Source organism: Drosophila grimshawi, unplaced genomic scaffold (assembly GCF_018153295.1).
Source record: "Drosophila grimshawi isolate 15287-2541.00 unplaced genomic scaffold, ASM1815329v1 contig_311, whole genome shotgun sequence".
Classification (NCBI taxonomy): domain Eukaryota; kingdom Metazoa; phylum Arthropoda; class Insecta; order Diptera; family Drosophilidae; genus Drosophila; species Drosophila grimshawi.
Window position 1 is genome coordinate 6,930,883 of NW_025063098.1, and position 26,143 is coordinate 6,957,025.

General features: G+C 35.3%; 1 protein-coding gene across 1 annotated transcript in view; it reads right to left on the bottom strand.

The window, feature by feature from the left end:
• LOC6564136 (protein similar) overlaps positions 1-26,143 on the bottom strand; it is an 85,245-nt gene that overhangs the window by 24,092 nt on the left and 35,010 nt on the right. Inside the window, 1 exon segment of the mRNA XM_043215161.1 lies at positions 24,643-24,784. Within this exon segment, the coding sequence (XP_043071096.1) occupies positions 24,643-24,784 (142 nt within the window).

Sequence of the window (26,143 nt, forward strand, 5' to 3'; positions counted from 1 at the left end):
AACTAGAATTCGGACACACGTACAACATGTGAGAAGGAGAGGACACAGAGAGAGAGAGAGAGAGAGAGAGAATGTAGAAAGCCGGAAAGCAATCAATGGACAAAAGCATTTGCAACAATAACTACAAAAAAAAAAAAACTAACAAGCAAAACGAACAAGGCAGAACACACTTAAATAATTGCTTCATCTCTCTTTTTATGTGCGTTCGCGCTTTGTATTATTTTGTTTGCTGGTTGTAGCCGGTTTAAACCGCAGTCTAAAGCCCAAATTAAGCTTACATCATTTTAATTAAATTGCCGAATGAAAAAAAAAAACAAATACAAATACAAAACAGTAAGCAGCTTGCACCTACAGTTCCAAATGTCAATTGAGAATAATCTAAAGCGCCATTTGTATGCTTGTCAACCCTTTAAGCTCATAGTTAAAGCTTTGGTGTGACGAAAGCGCCACCTAACGAAACGAAATTGGAGACAGAGGGAAAGAGACAGTTTCAACTCTTGAACTCCGGTGTAAGTCGCAAGCCAAGTGAATACTCGAGTCAGTGTGTAGAAATTGATCGCGTGATATGAGTGCGTTCTCATGCGCTTGCTCTCTTGCACACACACTAACACAAGCACACACACGTGGACAAATAAATATGCACTCTCTCAAGTCGTAAAACATACTCAGCGGCACACTTTTGTGGCTTGCGAACAAAATGATATGTGGGCAACGGAAAAATTGAAAAGTGTCGTAAAAAAAAACCAAATCAAATAAACAAAAACAACAGATTACAAAATTACTTAAAAGTGCATTAAAAATGCAATGTCAATTGGTTAAGTTGTATTTAAATGCACACTTAAATATGTAATACATATTTTTCTGAATAATAATTAAAAATTTGAATAAAGTAGTTGCTGACCTGTAAGCTAAATGAAAGCAACAAATTGTATTGTGTAACAAACTGAGGCGAATAAAGCAAAACACAAACAGCGCCGAGATATACACAAGGAGACAGACAATCGCAAAAGTGACACGAGTGTGAGAGCAGGAGAGCATGAGAGCATGCGAGAGACCCCCACAAGAACAAAAAGAAAAAGAATAAAACAAATGCTTGAAACTGGCTGCTCTTGATTTCAATTGCAGAGCAATAACGGAGCAGTAGCAACAGCATCATGGAAACTCAACTCAACTCAACGTAAAATAGCAGTAATTGCTTTTGACGAATTTTTTTTATTTTTTTTGCTAGGGTCTGCCTGTGTGTGAGTGTAAATATGTGCGTCTGTGCACATAAAAGGCAATGTGTATTAAATTGAATGAAAATAAAAAAAGCAGTAGGCAAAAAAAGAGGAGGCTGGCTATAGAGCAGAAAATGAATTAACTAGACTATAAACAGCGGAAAAGAACAAAAGTGACACGCGCATTTTGGCAACACACAACACACAAACAAGCACACACATACATTGTCAAGTTGTATAATCAGCATATATGTATGCGTGGGTGGCGGGTATATGCAATGCACATACATAAATACATACTTATACACATACATATACCCATCATATGCAAAATTTAGATAGGTTTTTATGGCTATTCATAAGTCAATGCAATTGCTAATTAAGCTTCAATTCAATTAGTTTTCATCAACAAATTAAATCGCTCAGCAATTTTATGTAATGCAAATGCAAATTGCAGCAAACAATAAAAAAAAGTAAAGAAAAGAAAAAATAAAACGAAATGCCAAATAGCCAAAATAAATAAAATAAATGCGAAACAAAACTGAAACGCCACCGCTTTGCAGTGGGCTGCGTGTGTGTGTGTGTATGTGTAAGCAGTGAGCACTCCTCTCTTAGAGAGCGGTAGGCGTAAGTGCAGATGGAAAGAGAGAGTGAGAGTACAAGAGAGAGAGTGAGTAGGCAGATCGTGCGTTTCGCTGTGGGGGTCGCTCGACTGCGACGTCGGCATCTGCAGCGCCAACTAAAACGCAGATTGCAATAAATGTTTTCTTGTTGTTGTTGTTGCTGTGTTCTTCTTATTTTCTGCGGTCGCAACTACAACTGCCGCTGCAGCAGCGACGCAGCAACAGCAGCAGCAGCATTTTGTTTGTAGGTTAGGTGCGAGTGTTGTGTAAATCTTTTTTGGCTTGACATTTGCAATTGTTTATTAATTAATATGCATTGCGCTCTTATGATCGGTTCTTCTTTTTCTTATTATTATGGTTGTTGTTCTTGTTGATGTTATGGTTATTTGTTGTTCATTTTGTTATTATTTTCGATTTCGATGCCCGCGTGTAACAAACGTGCGCTCTTTTTTTTTAATTCGAAGAAAAAACAAAAAAAAAGTTAATTTGTCAGTTTTTCTTGTTTTGAAAGTTGAACATTTATTATTTGATAATCTTTTTGACACACACGCACACCACCCATAAAACATATATACACACACACACACTATATATATATATATATGTATATGTATATATAAATATAAGTGATGTATGTCCATGTATATGTGTATATATGTATATATATATATATAATCATAAATATATATATATATATATATATATATATATGTGCGTGTGTGTGTGGGTGTGTGTGTGTGTGTATTTTTTGTCGTTGTCAATTCCAATCCACGCATAATAAAAGTTTATTTTTGTCAAATATATTTTTTTTCCAATTTGCTTTTTAGTGTGAATATTTATGATTCTTAACAGATTTTGTATTTTTCCTTTTATATAGAAGAGGAAAACTTTTATTTCACGTTAGCAACACAAAATACTATAAAATTTTGGTTTATTCTTTTATCGAATTTTATGTAATTTCTTTAGATTTTTTTTATATTCTTTTCTTTTTGCAGTAGCGTAATTAAAACGGAAATTGGCATTTTGTATCTTAATCAATATAATAGTTGAATAGTTGTTGTTTTGCTGTTGATTTGTTGTCTTATCTTGTATTTTGTTACCTTTTAACTTTAACACATTTGAGTATTAATAATTATCAATTACAATTGATTTATTTGCTGGAAATGCAATCGTTTGAAATTTTTACTATTTACATTAGCGAAAAGTCAGCGAAAGTTGCAAATTTCGGACTTTATTTACTTATTGCGTTGGCTTTTGATATTTGAATTCTGTGTGTTATTTATTTATTTATAATTTGCACTAGAGTCGACGAATTGAAGTGAAAAACAGTTTTGAAACGTTGCTCAGGATATTTATTGATTGATTGATTTGAAGACAGCGGTGTTTAGAGTTTAGATAAAAGGTTAAGTTGTACGTTGTATTATTTTGCTTTTGTTTTTTCTTGTTTCTTTGGTTGGCAAAGCGCTGCCGAGAGTCCAGTTCAGTTTCAGTTTATTAAGATTTAGTTGAGAAGTGCACACGGAAAAACTCGATCCCCTAACAGCCGCTGCTTGCCTGCACAAACGACAACGTACCAGAGACGAATGAGTGGAATGCCAGCGGCCAGCGCAGCTGAAAGCTGCTTGTAGCTACTGCTCGCTGCTGCTGCTGTCGACGACAGACACAGGCTGCGCCGGCGAGAGAATCGCAGTCGCCGCGTGCCGAACAAACATAACACACTGTTGTTGTTCTATTCTGAGTGGCACTCCAAAGAGAGCGCCGACGCAGTGCCATTGAGTGGCTTTTTTTTTCGCTATGTGCTTGACTCATTCATCAATTGAGCGCAAAACTGTTTGCATTTCTTGTATTTGTATTTTTGTTTTTCTTCTTTTTTTTTGTTTGCTTCCTAAATGCCAAACACAAAATGTTGGGCATTCGCTCTTTTATTATTGTTTTCATGTCAAACAAATGTGTTGCTGAGATGCTGCTACTGCCTGTCTCTCTCTCTCTCTCTCGCTCTCTTTCTGTGTCTCTCTCTCTGTGTCTGTGCTTGGCTTGCAATTCACAAATTCGCCTACTCAATTTGCATGCTTCAGCAATTGAGAGCTTTGCGCTAATTGTTCGCTGTTTTCGGACAAAAACCTGGCGATAAAGTTGACCGACTGAATACAGCGGAAAGCATGCTAATGTATACATATATACATATACATATTTATATGTTTGTATGTTTTTGTGTGTGTTTTTGAGTTTGTTTTTTTTTTTTTTGTGGGCCTAATCTAACTAAACTGTAAACCTGAACTATGCAACGCGCTGATAACATGATAAGACGCCAATTAACATTTGTTTTCATTTGTTTTTTTTTGTGTTTTCTTCATTTTTTGTTTGTTTGCCAAGTGTTTGGTTTTTGCCCTCGTTGCGCCAGGAGTTATGCCACAAAAATAAGTCGTTAAATGAAGGAATTTACACACAAAAGCCATAAATACAAATCAACTTTAAAAGCCCACCAGTCAACAAATTTACAGCCAAGCCAAATTATTGGTCAAACAATTTCCCTTTAATATCATCGATGTGCGTGTGCACGAAGTGGTTAGAAAGAAAGTTGGAAAGAACATTTTACTGTTTATGCGGATATTTCACAAGTACGAACCGTTATCGGCGAAGCTGCGCAATTTCTCAACAGACATCCGCTAATTTCGCCATAAAACTAAAGCCGTTGCGTGTAAGTCCTAAAAGGAGCACACGCACTCACGCACACTACGAACAGCCACACACACACACACACACACTCACACACATACTTTCTACATGTCATAGACAGTATCTTAACAGCCCAACAGGACTTACGTGCATGAGAAATATACTGAATAATAACAGTTTCCTGTACAAACTTCCGAATGATAAAAGTTTTTATACAAATTACTGAATGATAACAGTTTTTTATATGCAGCGATATTTATTATAACTTTGCCTATTTTTGCTACAAATTTTCATTGGTTTTCTGAGCAATTTTTTAATGTCATTTATTCAAATATTTATTCCAATATATTGAGATATTGAACTTTTATACCAAATAAGAAATGGCATATTCATAAATTTGATTGAAATTTAAATGCATCACATAAAGAAAAACAAGAACAACAAACACATTTTCATATTCGATTTTTAAAACACTTTGAAATGTGTATACAGATCTTATTAAATTTAAATTTATTATTTTAGGCACTCAAGATATTTCCCAAAAGGAAATCTTTTAAGACGCACTGCTCTCCATTTCCAGGGATCAAAGTATTTCACTAAATTGACTGCAGATTTCAACTGGGCAACTAAATAACGAACACAGAGTCACGTGTTACTCGCCTCTGGACAGAGAAATGAGAAGCATTTGAGGCATTTGATGGGCTGCCTTGAAAATGTAATAAACTGTGTACGCGTGTGTGTGTGTGTGAGTATCTGTGTGCGCACACGTAGGCACTTTTCACTTTCAAATGCAATTTCAACAGGCAAAAATTTTACGTAACACTGATGAAATTTTCATAATCCTGTATGAAAAAGGTTGTCAGTTAGTAAAATACAAAATAAAAACAACAAGAAAATATTCGAGAATCCTCATGGCAGGAATATAAATGAAAACAAAAGAAAACGCAGAGCAGCGGATAATGGAAAGTTTTGACAAATTGTTTAAAATATTGTGCTGCAAAATATAAAGAGCACAGCACTCAAATAAAATTGAAATGTTTATGTAGTTTTTGTAGAGAAACACGTAAGGAAATTATAAATAAATTATTTTTAGAAAAATTCCAAATTGAAGAAAATCTAAGACTTAATAACGAAATGAAGAAAACGAATATATGAAATAGACAAGAAATAAATTTAAATTTGTTAAATAAAATGCTGCAAACATTTCACAAATCTCATATTTTTTCAAGACAATTAACAAATAAAATGAACTAAGAAAAAATGCAAAGGAAGATTAAACAAGTTTATCAGCTTTTCAGCACGAACATACAGCATATGTCGAAAGAATAGAAAAATGTGATAAAAATAAATCCAAATTGTGCCAAAAAACAATAAAGACAATAACGGAACTCGGCATCATCTGCTGGAATTTTGAACATTAACATACACAGAATTTTCACACAGTCACAGCAAATTTTTGTGAAAGGTTGAGGAAATCTCTGAATGTGTCTAGTTTATTTTTGGAGACTGTAGCAGCAACAGCAGTTCCACCGAAAAGTGAAAATCAACTTGAGAGAGACACATGGAAAATCGGCTGCAATTCACTTAACACAATCATAGCAAAACAACCGAAAACAAACAACAAATTAAATGCCAGACAATGCAAATCATCTGTCGGTCTTCAATCAGCTTAAAAGCTTGCACAAAACAACGACCAATGCAGCCAATGGAAAGACAACTCTTTAACTGAAATTCATTCAAGCCACAAAGAAAATAAATTTATATATAAATAATCTAAAGAAAGAGCAAAACCAGAAATATAATACAAATCAACGCGTTGATAATACAATCTATATATAAATATAAGCACATGTTGATGTGCGTGTGTGTTTGAAATTATCATGGCTCATATTACACCTCTGCCCAAACCTCCCCCGGCGCCACACCTTGCTCAAGACTCCAGCAAAAATAGAATTTTTTTTTTTTTGCTATATCATGCATCATCAGCTTTGTGCTGCAGACGAGCCCCCCAATATGATATAGAAATAATACGTATACAGTTTGCCAGTGAAGAGTCAGAGTCGGAGTGGTAACAAAACTCAAAGTCAACAACGATGATGATAAATAACAATAACAACAATAACAATCAGTTCTGACTGACGTTATCTATTAGCTGACAAACATTTGTTAATATAAACCGAATTCCCGATATATACAAGCTAAATAAAATATATAAATCAATAAGCTAAGCAAAAAATATATATGTAAAATCTATAAGCTACAGAATCATTTTTATTATTAATACAAGTTCGCAAATAGACTATAAGAAAAATAAAAATTTAACAACAAATGATAAAAATGTAATCGAAAATTAATATTGATATTTAGAGAGTTTGCCAATTCGTATTTTTACTAACTAAAATTGTTCTACAAACATTATTTAAATTAAATATAATTTGTCTATTTTATATAACGCTTTTTTAAAACTATCAGGAAAGTTGATCAGCTAACATTAAAATAGTATATAATTATCTTGCAACTGGCAAACTATTATTAGACAAAATCAAGTTTTTATGTACACATATTGAATGAGAATAGAATCTGACTCGTCAGTATAATATTGTATAATATTTTTAATTAACTAATACAACAAAATTAATCAGAGTTCATAAGACTAAAATCGGTTGGATTCTAAAGCAAAATATTACTTAAAGCAAATCGAAACTTTCTAAGCCCTGAATATTTTGTTTAATTTATTTACTGACTATTGCCAACAAATTATCAATTATTTTACTCAAGAGAAATGCAAATAGGGACTCTTTAATTTGCTACATGTTGCATATAAAGGGCGGCACATAGCCCTGTGATTAAGTAGTAGCTGTTGAGATTATTAAGTTATTTGCTGTATTGGGCCCAACCCTTTTTGAGATCACGTAAACCACCATTTATGGAGGTTGACTGCATCAAAGTATATATGCATTACTATTACCAATGCAGTTCGCCCACATGGCCAACATATTGAGAGATTGAGCCAAATGCAATGCGAATTAGCAAACAATTTGCGCAGTGGGCAGCAATAAAATCGAGTAAATTGTATGCATCTCTCTCTCTCTCTCTCTCTCTCTCTCTCTCTTTATCTCTGTATCTGTCTGTTTAGCGACTTGCATCTGAATTGTAAGTAGAGAAGCACATTTCACAAGTTCCGCTCACAATTGCGTCGCATTGTTTTTATCATTTACCAAATAGTTTGCGAAATATTTGAGTCGATTCATCAAGGGGGTAAATAAACGCTAAAAAAAAATCACGTCATCGAGCAAAGGCCATAGATACACCTGGTAACAACGTAACATAATGCTGAAATTCAAGCAGCGAGCGTCTGTCTCTCTTCTGGCTTTGGTCTACGTGCGTGCTGCGTGCACACCAACCAAATACTCAGAAACTCCAATTAAAAGCTGATGTTTCTGCACTGCAACAGGGTCAGCAGAGAGAAGAAGAGAGAGAGAGACCTGGCGAGTGAAAAGATCTCAAGAGCGCAAGAGCTTAAACAGAGAAAGAGAGAGGGAGAGAGAGAGAGCGAAAGCTGAGCATGACAGACGTTCGTTTCATTCGATCGTCTGATCGGCTGACAGACCTGAATACCCCAAATGTGTGCCGGCCGGCATCTGCTGCTGCGACAGCGGCGGCTTTTTGTTGTTGTTTTTGCTTCTGTTGCTGTTGGTGCTGCTGCTGGAACTGGTTTTCACTTGGCGAAAAATAAAGAAAGAATAAGAAAAAAAAAAAAAAAACAGCGCCACACATTTGGAAATGTACAAAAACCACCGCACACCTAAATATGCATATGTGTGTGAGTGTGTGTGTGTGTGTACTGTGCAAAATGTGATAAACAAAACAAAAGCACAGGGCAGAAGATGAAAAGTGTAGAACATATGTAAATGACAGCAAATAGCTCACTACACGCTACCCTATAATAAAGGCGTCGATGTGGTACATATCAATGAAATACATGATAAATCGATCATTTTTAAGCCACTAAAAGCAAAATACATAACGGTTGTATTATAAATTATTTGAAATGTAATGCCATATTACAAAATAGATTTATAATTATCTTTACTTGGAATATTTGCCAAATCGAATTTTAATTAATCAAGTGTAATATGAAATTAATGACAAAATAATTAGTAAGCATTTTTCAAATACTTAATACACCTGATTGAATATGTTCGGTTATAGGGTATATATTAAGCGTCGCCCAAAAATCAAGTTTCTCAACACAAACACGCCAAACAAAACACACACACATACAGAACCACACACACACACACAAACAAGAGAATGAAGAAGAGAAACAACAAGAACAGATGATGAGATATTGTGTCTTTGTACTCATATAACTCAGATTTTCTTTCTTTCTGTCTTTCAGCTGTGGTTGCTGTTGTTGTTGTTGGTATTAGTCAGGGACTTGAGAAGCTGGCAACAGGCAGAACGTGTATATAACGTGTATATATGTATATAATGATACTGATTCTTGTTCGTTTCGACAGTAGCACTTTGCTTTGCTGTTGTTGTTTTGTTTGTTTGTTTGTTGTTTGTTGTTTGTTGTTTGTTGTTTGTGTGCATAATGCAGAAAGAGAGACAGGACCTGGGCATTCAGAAGTTATTTGTGTTTAGATATTGTATCTCAACATGAGTATAACACTTAATTTGACGCCTCGCATGATAAATGATCAGCCCAGAAGCCAAAGCCACATATCAAATAGCTGCAAAGTGCTTGCGACCCAAGCAGGTGTTGCTCGTTACGCGTCGAATGGTGTCAAGCCAAAGCAGAGCACAAGACAAAATACAAAAAAAAATATAAGAAAGAAAGAAAAGGAGAGCGGTGCACAGCCGATGATGAGGAAATTAAGGATGCTGATTGATTGACACCAAATGGTTATGTAAAAGCCACCTTGTCGTTCGAGAGTAGCTTATAAATCATTTTATTAAGCTAACGCCAACAAATCACATATTTAAATATGAAGGATTGCTTTGGTCTTCGTCAGGTTTCGATTCATTATTTGATCTGCCAATCAATATATCGATCAATTTATCGATAACAATTTAATGAGCATTAATCAGTCACAAATCAATCGTTACTCTTCTCGTTCATCTCTAGCAAACTTAAAGGCATACGGAAGCAACGTGGCTAAGATATATTATTTTAATATTTGTTTACCTTTCCGGTAAATTAAAAATGTTAAGATAAAACAAAAACTACGCGAATTGCACTGCATTGCAATAAATAAACAGAATGCGTATTAAAAAGTGTTTCGAGAGTCAGCAATAAAAACTAAATATATAAAGAAAAGAGCCCCCTGCAAACAGTATCCGTATCTTTTGAAGCCCAGAGTATCTCATCAAGGCAAGCTGCCTTTTATTCTCTACTCTATATTGACATTAGCTCAAAGCAATAAAAGCCCACAAAAGCCAAAAGCAAACAATGTTGAACAGCCACAACTCGCTCATGAGTGTTGCACCTTACCACAGACACACAGACACACACACACACACACACATCGTGTGCTGGTAGCAATAATTTATGGCTACCACAAAATAATGAGTTCAGTTTGCACTGTGTGAATCTAACACCAAGCGTGCTATGAGTGTATGTGTGTGTGTGTGTGTGTGGATCTGTGTGTATATTCGCACAGTTGTTGACATGAATAAAAACAAAGGCAGCAAAATAAGCATAAGTTATTTTAAACGAGAGAGCTGCACGAGAAGATACCCTTAATAAGTAATAGACTATCAGATACCTTTATTAAAATATATCTACTTAATAGATAATTTTGAGATAAATATATAATTATTATGAAATTAGCAGACGGTGAATATGGGCGAAATGAATTAAGATCCATTACCGATTTATCAACTCTTTCATATATTTATATTATTAAATTTTATAGTTCTTTCATTCTGATTAAAAATATTATGATAATGAAATTAGAAAATATGGACAGAATGAATCTATAATAACCACTTATACGACCATAAATATTAATGAATAGCTAATAAATAGAATGGCCAGCATGAATCAAGATTCTTAACACAGATATAAATTTTTTAAATACTCCCTTTCTATGAATATGAAGCACACACATTGTGCTAAATTCGAGCCGGAAGATTAATTTGATTCAAATTAAATTTGAAAAATTAAGTGAGCACAAAAAGCAACTGTAATTGGGCCTTATTATAATTTTTTTTTTTTTAAATAAAGACCAGAAATTCGACAAATTAGTATCATAATGAAACGCTTAATTAAAATAACAAGCTTGTCTACAGCAACAACAACAACAGCAATAATAATAATGTAGATGACAGCTGCCACGCAACAACAACAACAACAACAACAACAATAAAAAAAAACTCACATTTTAGAATAGAAACTGTCGAGCTTCGTGTTATGATTGATGATGTTGCTAATGCCGCCACCAAGTACTCAAATATTAATAATAAATAAATTGGGGGTGGTAGCGAAATAAAAGCGGTAGCTGAAAATGTAACAATTGAAACGCAGAGCACAGGAAATTAACGTCATCATTGCGGCCAAGTCAATACCCCGCTAGTGCCCCCGCCGGCAGACTGAAAGGAACAAAGTCATCAAATGAATGACACTCAGTCAGTCAATCAGTCAGACAGTCAGTCAGTCAGTCAGTCAGTCAGTCAGTCAGACAGTCAGTCAGTCAACCAGTGGTTGGTTCATTGATTGTGCGAGTGTGTGTATCTGGTTTGGTTTGTTGCGTTTCCATTTTAGCCCGAATGTGAATTAATATTTTATTTGTGTTATTTGCACAAGCGAACAACTCGAAGCACACCAACACCCACCGAAAAGTAGCCTCAAATAATGACCCAGCAGCACGCAATGTCCAAAAAAAAAAAAAAAAAAAATTGTTTTTCATTTGTTGTTCATCAGTCGAAAATTGGGTGTGGCACAAACTGTGTTGTTCTCGGCTTAAGTCCAGAAGCGAATTGGCCGCTTCAATGACTTATCATTTAAGCCATCTTTTGTATATAAAAAAAAAGAAGCGCCAGACGACAGACAGCGCTGAATTTTGTGGCTTTGGTAATTTTGTAGCCTACTTATGGGCGTATTGACACGCAATTTAAGCATCTCTTTCGGCACTTACATAAACATTTAATGCGCCCAAATAAATAACAAGTGAACATGTTGTACACAAACTTTCTAAACACTGAAATACTCTGTAAAATGATATAATGAAATATATCAAATACCTACATATTAATTTAATCTCCATAAATCAACTTAAAAATAAGTTTTTTGACAAAAACATAAGCTAATAATTCGCTTCTTTTACGTTAAGTTACTCAGCTATATACAGAAAATACTCAATTTGATCTTGAAAAGCTTAAAGAGTTGATTTTTCAGTAACACTAAAATATATTTACGAGTATTTCAAAATAGAACATGAATTCCAAACCAACTTCAAATGGCTCAGAAAGCACTGTCTGTTTTCAATTTCCGATCATCTCTCAAATCTATTTAATAATATAATATTTACATAAGTTGTTGATCACCAAAATAAGTGAAGAAAAACAAATTCGAATACATTTTAAAGCACTGAAACCATTCAAAATGGACAAATGCATAAATCAACTGTAAATATATTATTAAAATCGCATAAAAAACACAGATTTTGTTAACCAAAATATATTATTTAATGGAATAAAGTACTATTAGTAAATCTATTACTTATTTAACAGCTGGGTTCAGGGCATTTTCAAGTCGAGCTGTCTCGACTGGAGCATTGCAACTTGTTTTTTTTTTTTTTGTTGTACCTGCCTATTTGCTTGTGGGCATAAAAACGTATCTAAGCCCATCGGCAATTGGCTTTCGTTGGCTCTGTTAATAGCGCGGCAATAAAGCGAATGCCAAAACAGTGCGTGCTTTTCATCTATTTCTTGTTTTGGGACCACGTCGCGGCACGTGTGAAGAAAAGCCAAAGCGAAAGATAAAAAAAGAAAATATGCCAAAGCCATTTTGATTTATGAGTTGAGCCTAAAACAAAAACAAAAACAAAAGCAAAAATCAAAAAGCAAAAAACAAAAAGCATATATATATATAGATATATATATGTACTCCAAAATATTAATAAATGTTTGTGCACAAATTGAAAAGACAAGAAATGTCCCGGGCGATATAAGCAACAAAAGCGGAAACAACATAAATGACTGCTGCTCTGAATGGTAACAAGTTGAACAAAGATCAGTGTCCTGCAAATGACACGACACATGTGTGTGTCCTTTGTGGGAGTGGCGGGTGCGGGTGCGCCACATATTGTCGGTCGATTTGATTTTGGGGCGCGTTGCAAGTCACTCAAGAACATGTGCCCCCCATCATCAACCAAAAGCGGACCCTATTTTCCCATACTATTTTCATCAATACAGCACCGGCTGTGGTCATTTGTTCGATGTCTGAAAAAAAAAAGTATTTACCGCCCACACAATTCAGCAGAAAATCATACAAAAAATTGAAAAATTGACCCACGTGCCTTAGCGTTTTTTTTTTTTTACGGCTGCATGTGACTTTTTGTCATATTTGTTTTTGTATTTTCGCTGGAAAATTATTTTGTATATCACGCGCGGCTGACTCTTCCTATATCTATCTATATACTTATGTATTTATATCCATCTCGCTCTGCTCTGCTCTGTTCTGGCTAGGTTTCATCATCATCATCATCAACAGCAACAACAGCAATAAAATCAATCTACATACACACATTGACAAAATTCATGTGACTTGAATAACAGAATACTATTGTTGGGGTTTGCTGTCTGCTCGACCTTATAAATACCCAAAGCAAGCATTCAAATGCCTGATTTTATTGATTGAACTTAATGTGAGTAGAGTTCTTTTAGGAATGGGCGATAGGTGAAAACTAGTCTAAAATAGTCAGAGTTAACATTTATCACAATTTATAAATAAATATACTTTTGTTATCCTTGAAGGCACTAATAGAAATAAATGTATTGATTGTGTATAGGCTAAGGAATATTTTTAAAATGTAAGTAAAATAGGAAAAGCGTTCAATTGTTCTCAAAATGTGTAAACAAGTTTCTTTTAAAATTGTAATAGCAAATGGTATAAATTCTGTTATAAAAAACTATCGAAAGTATCGACATTTAAATATTTGCTTAGCAAGCACAACGATCTTTTATGACATGATCTACCCTATACAGGGTATGCATAATAAATTACAAATAAACCTCATACAAATTTCACTTAATTTCTCAAGCTTTTCGGCTTTATGTAGACAAGTTTTATTGAATTGAGCAAACTAAAAAAAAAAACTAAAAAGTAAAATAAATAAATAAAATGGATGGACCACTATGGGAAGCAAGTGGGCTGTGAAATACGCAACAAACAATTATAATAAAAAGTAAAGTAATATATATGTATGCGCATGTCATGGCAAATGGAAAAATGAAAATGGTGTGGGTTATCCTTGTCACATGTTGCAAAAGAAAACAAAACACCCACCGAAACAAAAACAACAACAAAAAATGTGGTGTCAAGATTTATGCGTTGAATTTTTTATGCTCGCGGTTTGTCGCCCGATGTTAAGTGCCAAATTATCATTAATAAAAATAGCTTAATCGTACGGAATTTGTTAATATTTATGTTTTTTTTTTTTTTCTTTACTCTGCTTTTATACAGGAAATTTGTTTTTTTTTTTTTTTGTCTTTAGTATTTTGTTGACTGCTCTTGAACAGTTGGTAAGGCCTTGGCATTGCTCCAGAGCACGTAGTCAACAGTCAGTCCGTCTGTCCGTCCGTCTATCTGTGAACCTTGGGCAATTTGCAAGGCTCCATTGGATGATTAAACTAATTTTTACGACGTTTATTAATTACAATTGTCTTTGAATTGCTGCTTTTGTAGGGGTGTTCTTAAGTATTAATAATATATTTAATCCCTGATCGCTCATCAGATCCAGTGATTTGGTGTTCCTCACATTCAAAACCCAAATGCAATATTCGAATCTGATTTAAATAGATTATGCCTATTATATATATTCTAGTTTGTTTTTTATTATTATTTTTTTTTTTTTTGTTCTATTTGTATTTTCTAAAAGCATTCAGTTATTCGCAAATAATATATCAATTTTTCAAATATGAAAATAAAAAGTCTCTGAAGAATTCAAAATCCAATTTTTAAAAGAATTTATGAACATTATTTATGAGTCGTTCGTGTGTTCGAAAACACGCAATGACATGGGAATGCCAAAAATTGTTCAATTACTTGAGTAGTTTCAAATAATATATTTTATTTAGGGCTTTTGGGGACAGTGACAAACAGCTTTAATTTTATGTGTAGCTGGCGTGTTTTCTTCAATTCCTGTTACCTACTCGGAGCAACCCCCGAATCGAAACGAAGCGAACCGAACCCCATCTGATAGACGCATATAGTCGGAGCGGAGCCACGCACATTTTCATTTTAATAACATGATGTGAAGAGGGAGTTGCGAGCAAATTCGGAGCCGAGGACGAGTTTCGGTGCCTCTGCTTGACTCGCCTGCTGTTTTTGTCTTGCGTAATTTTGCAATTACGCCAAAAAACTTTGCCCCTACAGCTGCCTTCGAACGACCAACAATGCCAAAATGCTTGTGCGCGATAAGATAAACAAGAAGAATAAGAAGCAGTCGAAGAAGAAGATGAAAAAAGGATAATGCGACGAAATGTGAGCGAAATAAAAGAAATATATATTCGAGAAAATAAACATGGGACACAGCAAATCAAAAAAAAACCTGCCGACACATTGAAAAATTCCCAAAAAAAATAAAAAAAAATATTTAAAAAATACGCAAGAAGATGTCCTTCCGGGGTGACTCCCAAGAAACAGAAAATTGACGTAATTCTGGGCAAAAACGAAGTAAGCAAGACAGGATGTGGGCAGCGTAACAGCCAAGAAAGATAACTGCAATCGCTCACATAAAATAACGGTTATGCGTAACGTGCCGAGTGCTTCCTCTCTCCATTAACAGCTGCACAGCCCACACAGGTGTGCGTGTGGCTCAACCCCCCACACACATACACATACACACACAGAGCGCACAGCTGTTTAGCTGCAGCAATGTTGGGCGCAGATACAAACAAATATTTGTTACCCAGGCCAAGAATTTAGCCCGGGCACAAAAATTCACTCAAATGTCGCTCAAGTTACACAGCCTACTTTTAGGCTCGACGAGCAGAGAAGAGAGTGAGAGAGCGAGAGAGAGCGCATATGAGCTAGAGAGCAAGCAACAAAAAAGAGAACGACAGGCAGAGCATGCGGCCTACGCGAGACCTTGAACTCGAATTTTTTTTTTTTTGTGTTTTTTTGTGTGTGCGGTTGTTGAGCTCTCGTTTGCGTTGTGTTGCGTTCCGTTATGTAATGCTGTGTTTAGGCTGTGCAAATGGCATGGAAAATGAGCGCAAAACTTTCACTTTCAGCAGTCAACGACACCGCTACGCCTTTGCCAGCCCAACTCAGTGAGAGCGAGAGCGAAAGTGAACGATACTCTGAGAGCGTGAGAGCGTAAGAATGTCCCAGTGGGAGACGGAGAGAGTGTGTAGATTTTTCTGCTTCTTTGGGAATACAGAAAAACGGCAAAAAATGTGCGACGCAATATTTGATGGGCAACAAAACATATGATTTGTGTTTGTTGTTTCAGTTGTGGTTGCTTCTCTGGGGTTTTTTTGAATTGAGACGTCATAGAATCGCTGAGCGAACAAACAAGTATCATTTGCTTTGCAATGTAGCGTTTTAACCAGGGGGGGATGACAAGTTAAAATTGATATGTTTGTTGACCCCGCGCTCAACTAAATCTCACCGATGAACATTTTGTGTGTGTGTTCGGCAATTGAAATTAACGCCTGCATCTGCATATTTGACCCACAAAATTGCTATGGCAACTCTATTTATAGACACAATAAATTTGAGAGCGCGGTCGAGATGGATAAGAGCCTAAAAATATGCTTTGGCACAACGTATATTTGTCGCCCTCTTTCACGCGAATTAAGCAATAAAGCCGGGATTATTTTGCTTGCGTTTGCTGCTTTAAAGCATATTTATGAATACAATATAAATGTTTTTGGCTACAATTGCGCAACAAAAACGTATACGGGACGCCTGTGGCGCCCAACGTGGGGGCAGGCACCACCCACCATACATATATGTAAATCGATGGTGCCCAACTTGAGGGCAGGTGGGTACACACAAGCACACACACAGGCAGCAGAAGATGTGGCTGCTCTTCAGAAGAAGTAGAAAAAAAAAGATGCCTCAATGCCCACAATTTGAATTTGGCTTTTCGTCCTTTACTTTTGACTAAATTCGGTTCGTTTTTGCTTTTAAGTGTCAATTACATTGACGTTTATTTAAATATGCGACGCCAGGATATTTTGACAGTTCCAGGCATTTTAATATACAGAAAGTTGAGCCAGCCGCAGCTAAACACGTGCGTGATATGCCCCATTGTCGTCCTGGCGTCCTTGCTCCTTATGCGTGTTAAAAAAAAAAAAGGAGTCCTCAAGTTGTGATTTTCGTGTGGATTTATCGGGTTTTATTGTGCGTATCACAGGGCCTTGGCATTTTGAGCGCAGATATGTTAATATGAGCATGTTACGCCCAACTTGGGACTTGAATCATAAAGTTTTAAGGCCACCGACTTTTAAAGAGCCTACCAATCATATTTTGGATTTGCTCTACGACAGCCGCAGGAGCAGCAATCGAAAATAAAGGTCTCAGCTGCTTGCTGTTCTAGGCGCAACCTCAAGTTATGTTAATATACATGTCTTTTAATATCGCATTTTTAAGTATTTTTTACAAGAACATATTTACAAATTTACAATGCTTAAGCGTATTTATTTTGCATTAAAACGCATAAATTTTGGTTCGTTGCGAAGGGAATGCAAAATATTTTTACAGCACACAACAGACATAAAAATATATGCTTTTCATGTGCAACACGCTTTATGACCACAAAAAAAAAAAATTATATATGGAAATGGAAATGGAAAGCCAACAAAAACCCAACATGAATGTTAGGAAAACGCTGCTCTATCAGCGCCAGCAACAAGGCCAATCAAAATGCAATTTCCCTTCATATAAAGCACATTATTTTCTGTCCACAGAGACAGGTGGATGTGAATTTTACGTACACACGCTGGTCACATTTGGGAAGATCTAACTGATTTCTTTGCTCCCCCAAACTGAGGATTTGTGTCTACTTTTATTTTGGAGCTTGCTGTTATTCGCATATAATCAAAATGCAAACAAGCTGATTGCGTTCAGCTGCTCCACACGCCGTCTATGAATTTGTCATTTACGTTTGACTGCTAAACGAATTACACAACGTTTCACAACAGCCAACACAGCAACACCCCATCACCCAAACACCCCAAAAGCACGTATAACGCATACGCACCGTTGACGTTGACGTTGTTGACTGTCACAATGTTGGCGCTTGAACTTCATCAAAATAGAATCAGCTGCGTCGCTGATAAGCAAACATTTAAGTACATACATAAGCACTCCAACCACAGGCGACACTGTTGCCTAAAAGGCTACAACGACATGCATTATGAATACAGCCGAAACTCAGGCACTCAGCTGAGGTGCGTGTTAATGTGCGTGAGTCGTGAGTGATGCGTGAGTGATGCGTGAGTGATGCGTGAGTGATGTAAATTATATCGTAAAAAATCTCAATTCAACAAATTTCGATAACTCTCAACAACGACAACTTTCCACAAAAATTGAATACGTTTTATATTTAGATGGAAAAATAATTCAGTTAAAAATTGGTCATGAGTCAGTCAAATTAAGGCATAAACACAAAAATCGATGAAATTTATTTATTACACTTTTGAAAATTGAATCATATTTGGTGGATTCGAAGTCATCGCTGCTGAGTCGGGTTAGGAACTGCCTCAATCAAACAATGGAGGAAAATACACAAAAACACGTGGCACCAATGAAATTCCAACAGAAGGCAAAAGTTTTCGAGGCACGCGGCTGTGCTGCGTAACTGTGCGTGCGGCACACAGCAAAGAGTGTGAAACAAGGATAACGAAAGAGACAGAGAGAGAGAGAGAGAGAGAGAGAGAGAGAGAGAGAATGACATAAAAGAGAATGTACAAGAGCCTGTCCAAGTAAGTCGGCCGAAAACTCACACGTGTGTTAAATGTTTATGCCTACTTTGGTAAATAAACCAAAATGGCAGCCACGGGCGGTGTTTATATATGTATATAAGTATATAAATATATATATACATATATATATGCTCATATATAAGGCCTACAATAAAATAAGTTTGGGAAAGAGTTGCTTTTGTATGTTTACTGTTAATTATCCTGACGTCAGTGTAGCAAGTTTTTGTGAGCGGCGTTCTTGTTAGACCCCGCTCAGCCGGAAGCTCTGAAACACTTACTGTGCGAAGCACATGCTTATTTGCATATGTACATGATAGATTGGTTGGCCTCCCCAAAAGATTGCCAGACAAATAAAGTTATTCACTTAACCAAATTAATAGCTCAACTTTCTGAATGATTTCCAACTGCAATACACATTCGCTATACATTCAAGGAATCTATCAGTTATGATAAAAAAAAAAAAATGAGAGAGTTGCTTTGATTAGTATCTAAATTGAAATAGTATGCACTTAACGAGAGTATTATCAACGAAATTGTTAGTGTTCCATCATGTTTTATACATATTATCTAATCTTCGATAAAGCTATACATTTAAAAACAGCCGAACAATAAATAGTTGCAATAAATCTAAAATCTATTTATTTGTTATTATCCCTAATAAATATTCCATTTTAGTATATATTTTTTTTATCAGTATTGCGAGTATGTTTATGATAGCAATAGCCCTAAAAAAACCTGTCTAATTGTGGAATATCAATACTAATAATCTCTTCATTACTGGCGATTAGCGCGTTATCGATAAAAGGAAGGATTATATATCACGTAAAAGTTTTAAAATGGGCACACATTTAAAAGGATGTAGGCAATAAATTTATTTAAGACATGCCTCAGCGATTTGGCGAAATCATCTGCTTGTATAAAGTGGAAAATATATATTTATATCAAGACTCTTATCACATGCATATGAATGAATATAGTTATTGAGCAGCTCTCGCTTATTTTGAGGAAATTGTGGTGCTGCGCTGGCTACGTGACTAGATAAGCCTATTAGGAGGCATTTGTTGGCCGTCCAACTAGTTGGACCAAATCCCAAAACACACAATTCGACAGCACACACTTAGGGGAGAGGAGTAGGAGTCATTTGGAGGGTTGGGTTGCAGCATCTACTCGTCCATTTGGGAGTAATTGTATGACTATAAATCTTAAGTCCACGCGTATTTGGGCTTATTACGCTTATCCCCGGACTCTGGCATTTACCAGCAGCTAAGAAATTAAAGCAAGAGCAAAAGCGACCAGGAAATAAAAAGCTAAGCGCGTTAATTCCGCCCCAAAAAATGTATGTGCGTGTGTGCCTGTGTGTGTGTGTGTGCGTGTGTAAAATATCGATTGATTTGTGTAAAAAAAAAGGCAATTAAGGTCAATGTTCTTGTTGTGTTGCGTTGTGTTGTCATTTGATGGGTCGTAACTACCTCAACTTTTTCAATTTGTTTTTGTCCAGTTCACGTGGAAGTTATCGTTTGGAAGAAATCGAAATTGGCCTCCAAGAGAAAGAGCAGCGGTTGCGGTAAGGCACAGCAAACGTTCTCAGTGCCACTAACGATAAAAATTCAAATTGCGCAAACACAAAAATCAACCGAGAACAAAAAAAAAAAAAGGGAGCAAAAATAAAGGAAGAAAAAAAGGAAAATAGAAAAGGAAACAAACTTTTACTTTTAACATTTGCCCCGAGCACCATTGTGCAATGAAGGGGATAATAAAATAAAAGGGATAAAACAAGCTGACCAACAACCTGATGAAAGCCCACAACTTGGCCAAAACTTAACCATTAAGCACAGCTGATTGAATTTTGGCTCTCAGTAGGTTTCGCTCCTTTATATACATATTTTCTACGGTGTATATATTATTTGGTCCTTGAAAAGGTTCGAATGCTACTTAATTAACAAAATTGATGTCTTTAGAGAAATGCAGCTCTTTAAATTAATTAAATGTCTACTTAAAATGGATTTTGGAGGCGGCTTTTATGTGCAAAAAGGCGACAATAAAAACACACTTTTATTGCCCAAAATAATGCATATATTATTTTTAATATCGACTTTTGTTGCTTTGCAGCTTTAATTTATTGTCTTAATTTTTAGTCTTGCGGCAGCCGCAATGTTGCCGCCTGCTGTTGCTGCCACAAAGGCAAAAGGGCTTGTTTCTGGGCTTAGCTAACTTTTGGCAAAGTGTTAAGAACTCGTGTAAATTCCATTAATGCTAAAGAAAAGAAGTTAACCCGGCACCAACTAACACCCCGACATCAACCCTCTGCCACATTCGATAAATCAACGAGAAGAACAAGAACAAAAACATACAAATTAAAAGCAACTCGCAAAGTCGCCCAAAATTATGCAACACGCGCGAACAAAATGCAAATTTTTTGTATCCTTACTAAACTAATCAATGTTAATTAGACCGGCTGACAATTTTCCCGCTTTTCCAAACACAAATGGAGCATATTCGGTTTATGCTGGCTGTATATAAATTTATATGTGGATTTATAATTGTAAATTCTATATCTGATCGAATTTTCAAACTAGATTCATAAAAAAACTTAGAATGCTCTAGTCGAGAGAGCTCGACTTTGATATATTCTATACACAAGTGTTTACCTAATTTCAGCATTGTTTCTCAAACTACGGATTTTTTTTTTTACAGTTGATCAATAATAATACATAAATATATTTTTAAAATTATAGATTTTATTGCTATTGGTAATCGATATATTTTGTGCTTCGAGAAGCGGATCAGTTATCGATAAAATTAAATAAAATTCGCTCTTCTATTATCTCTGAGATCAAATTGTGAATACGAAGAAAGTCTTCCTTTCGGCTATTATATAAGTTGGCAGATATATATATAAATATAATATCCTCTTTTATTTTATAAATATATTTGGCACGCCTTGCACAACATTGCAAGTCATGTCAATTCTTCATATGATTTAAATAAATTATTTCTTAGTTTAGAATTTCAAATGATTAAAAGAGAGCTTTAACTTCAAGCTTTCTGCTTTGTTTTTCTATCCATCAAATTTTTGCAGATTATTTTACTAAACACAGAGTATTGTGCAATGGACAACAAGCGCTATGCAAACGTTGTTAGTTTTATGTGCTATGCGATTTCTTACTTGTCGTACTGTAATTAAATTCGTGGCGAAGATTCAAGAGCGAAACTCGTCGTGGGGATAATCTCACGGCAATTACAACTGCGACATATCAGCCATAAATAGCTACAACAGAGCGAACATTACGCATTCGCAACAAACTCATTGACGGGGAAACGGCCTTGAGGCCTTGCCAAAATCATTAGCCAAGACACTTGGCCCATTAGCAGCAGGTAACAACAAGCAACAATATTGCTTATCATCGCATCAAACATAAACGAACTATGCTCAATTTGTATTATGTACATCAATTAAAATTCACGTTTTTTTTTACCAGATACCAATTACCGAACACTTGACCCATCTAACCCAGCATGCCAAGCGCCCAAGTAACAGCAATAAGCAATAAGTAAAGGGAAAGGGTAGGAAAATCAAATAGAAAATCGCTTTGTCAACGTTTTTGAATTATTTGGCAAGGCAACAGAATATTTCTGTCTTGTGTCACTGTTGCTGTCTCGTTCGCACTTGGGCTCGCAGTGCGCTTTTGTAATTTTATTTTTCAATTAAGCAAACAAACAACAATTACAACAATAACAGCAGCAGCAACAACAACAACAATGTCCACAACAGAGCGACGACAATAAAAAGCAGAACAAAAGCATCCAATAAAATTTATTATTATTTAAATGCACACGAGCGTAAATTATTATAAATTCTCTCAAGCTATTCTCAACATTGGCCAAAGCGGAGAATTATTATAAACTGAAGCTAATTTAGAACATGTGACAATAAATAATACCCCAAATTAAAGCATAAAAGATTTTTGGCTAAGGGTATTTCATTGAATTTAACTAAAAATTCAGAGTGAATGTATAAAAATTAAAGTATTTTCTTAAAGCAGTTTCTTGAAAATCAAACGATCCATAAAAAATAAATTGAATTTTCAGCAGCCAAGTGAGATAACTCTGCATCTGCTTAAGGGTTAAGGGTACATATATTTTTGGGTTGGTTCGGTATATGGAAAAATGATGAACATTCATTTATGAATGGCATATTTTAAGGTTAAAGGTTTGTCGTTATACCCAATAATATGATTAATAATTTAACTGAATCAAATAAATTACCTAACTGACAAACGATGACGGCACGTGGTCATCAGTTTTTTCCTGTGTCGAACTTAGTTCGGAGTGGGAGCAAACCAAATGAAAATAAGAAACAACCGAATAACCTTCACTGATATGGCAATTAAAAACACATTTTCATTTTCGTTTTTTTCCTTTTTTTTTTTTTTTTTGGCTGTCACAAAAATGGGAAACACGACAACCGGAAATCGTGCAAACAAACAAAAAACCAAACAATGCACAAATATTTGCTCATTAACGCTTAATTTAAGAGAAGTATTAAATAATTTTTGATTGGATACTTACGCTCAACCTGAAAGAAATACAAATTAAAGGGAGGGAATTTGATACATTTTATATTGAAGGGAAAACGGCATCGAAAACATTTCAACTATTGTAATTCTCTAAAATTTATTAATTGCTTTAAAAGTTCAATTTCTCTGTGACCATATTTAGAATATCAATAAGCCATTCGACTATAGACTTATCTAGCTTTAACATAACTTTATATAAACATTCCAAAAGCGGTTTTGAAATAATAGGGGATTTTTGATTTTAATTTATTTATTCGATGGTGTGTGTCTGTGTGAAAGAGAGTACGAGGGCCATTCGTTAAAAGGTCTCGACACGTACAGCGCATAAACAATTTCCATAATGCACACGCAAATTAACAGACACAACAAATTCTCTTTTTACTGTGTGTGTGTGTGTGTGTGTGTGTGTGAGGCACTTTGAAAGGGTATATATAAAAAGGAAGCATTTTGTTAGGGGGTAGAGTAGTGCATAAATATGTATGATGGATACACGTGGAATATGAAAAGTGGGAGTACCACGCAGGAGCCGACTAAAAGCATTTCAAGCTGCCTACGAATGTTAATTTTGTGCTCTGATTGAGTATACGCCATGTTGTCAGGCGCATTTTCAATCAATTGACGGAAATTGTAGGCACCGCCCGCGGTTGACAATATTTTTGAGTAAACAAACAAGACTAACTCGACAAGGGAATACCCTGAACGAATATTTAAAAAATACACTAAAGTGAGAAAATATTTTAAAAACTAATTTGCAAGTTTTATTAATGATGTTAAAATAATAATTCCAAAACAAAACTATTTGTATAATTCTCACAACGAATCTATACCCTATAAGCTAATCAATTAATGTGTACAGGGTATATTAAGGAGAGATTTGCAAATCAAATCAATTCTGATGACTTCGGCCTGCCGCTGACTGACACAATTATTTGAGAGCATTTTACATGGAAAATTCTTTTGCATCTATATGGAAATCTTGTCTTCGTGCCGTTTGCAGATCAATGAAGCGACTGTTGATGGGTTTGGGTGCGATGAGTAGGTTGAGTAGGGTAACGCATATTAAAAAGTCGCCTGTTTAAATATTTTCAACGGGAAATTAAATACGCTTGATTAACAATAAATTGCTGCCGCAAATTACCGTCTTCAGCAGCATTTAATTAAAAGATAAAAAATAATGCTGAAAACAAACTGCCCCCGTATATATCCACCTATTCTGCGTCAGTCCGCAGCGTGTAATGAGCAAATATTTGGCATTGTTTGCTGCCAGTTAACAGCAGCTCAATTCAGACTCATTAATGGCATGGCAAGTATATATATATATATATTTATATACTTATATAGGCCACATAGTAGTTAGTAAAACTGTCAAACGAGTCGACTCACCTGATGACATAATTGACGCACACAACACTCTGTGGCTTTAGCTTATCGTAGACAATCGTCGCCTGAGTCACGATCCAACAGTATCCGCCACATTTGCCAAGAAAACGATAGCGACTCGTCTCTCCCTGGCCCTTGCTCAGCACTGGAAACAAAGAAGATTTAATAGAAGAGAGCGTCAGATAAATGTAAGACAAACTCCTTTTGACTTGACTGCGAAATCGACGAATCAAATCAAATTACAAAATCAATTGTGGCCGACACCAGTAAAAACAATATTAATAATAACCATTTGAAATTGTTTAGAGGCTTAAGATTGCCACTTGTGGCGATTGTTTATTTTGTTTTTATTTAATAAATTCGCATTGCAATTGTAGTATTTATGTGCCAGGGATGTATGCATAAATTACAATTACTATTTACTTATTTAATTATCTATTTTTGTTTGTATGAATATGTTAATGTGTAAAATTATCCAGTTCAAATATTTAGCTTAATTATATTTTGCATGTAAGATGATTGAGAATTTATTAGTTTATTTTTGTCACATAGGTGACAAAAACATTTGTAAACAATTTAATAATAATTTAATATTATTTTCTTTCCAACCTAAACCGATTAAGTATGACCAAAGTCCAGTAAACTTTTCAATTAAATCACAAAGCAAAAAATGAAATGATTTAAGCTTTCTGGACATATCAACTATTCAATTTAATAAAATAAAATCAGCCCAGTTTCAATTATTATTTTCCGATATAGTTCAAACAGCCCTGGCTGTGTCTACGGTTCATTTATTTTATTTTATTTTATTTTATTGCATTTTTATTTTTCTCATTCTTCGACAAACTGGCAAGTTTCATATGTCGTTGCCGAAAGCGTTCAAGCGTTAAAATTAAATAATTGCTAGGCCACAAATATCGGTCGATGGTTTCTCGCTGATTCAATTCGAGGCAGCCAGCAAAGTAACGCAAATTTGCTGAGCTTTTTATTGCGGCTGTACTTGAGAGCGAGTGGTATTAACTAAAGAACCTTAACGTTACACAATATAATCTTGATTTTAATTAAACATCAGACCAAAAATTAAATCAAATAAATATAATGTGTGGGCGTTATGAATAAATGTTTGACTGTAGAACGCCTAGAATGTGACAAGAACGAACATCTTTTGCCTGTAGGCTCAATAAAAAATTTAATGCGTTGCCAAGGACATAAAAACGCACATGGCACGATTTTGATGAAAATTCATAAGACAGAGTCAAGGTGCTGCTTGCTTGGGGTGTTTTTGCTTTTTAGAGGAATGTACAATTGAAATTCATGGCCTTTAACGTGCCTCCATAGCGGCCCTCAACAAAAAGTTATGCGTTTTATTAGCCCAACTTTCAGTGGGCAATGGCCAGCTGAGGTAATTGCCGTTGCCTAATTACGGGCGCAGGTGCATAGCAGTAAGGACATTTGGGTCTAAGTACATCAGTATATAGCGCAAAAAAGCAATACTGTGAATTAA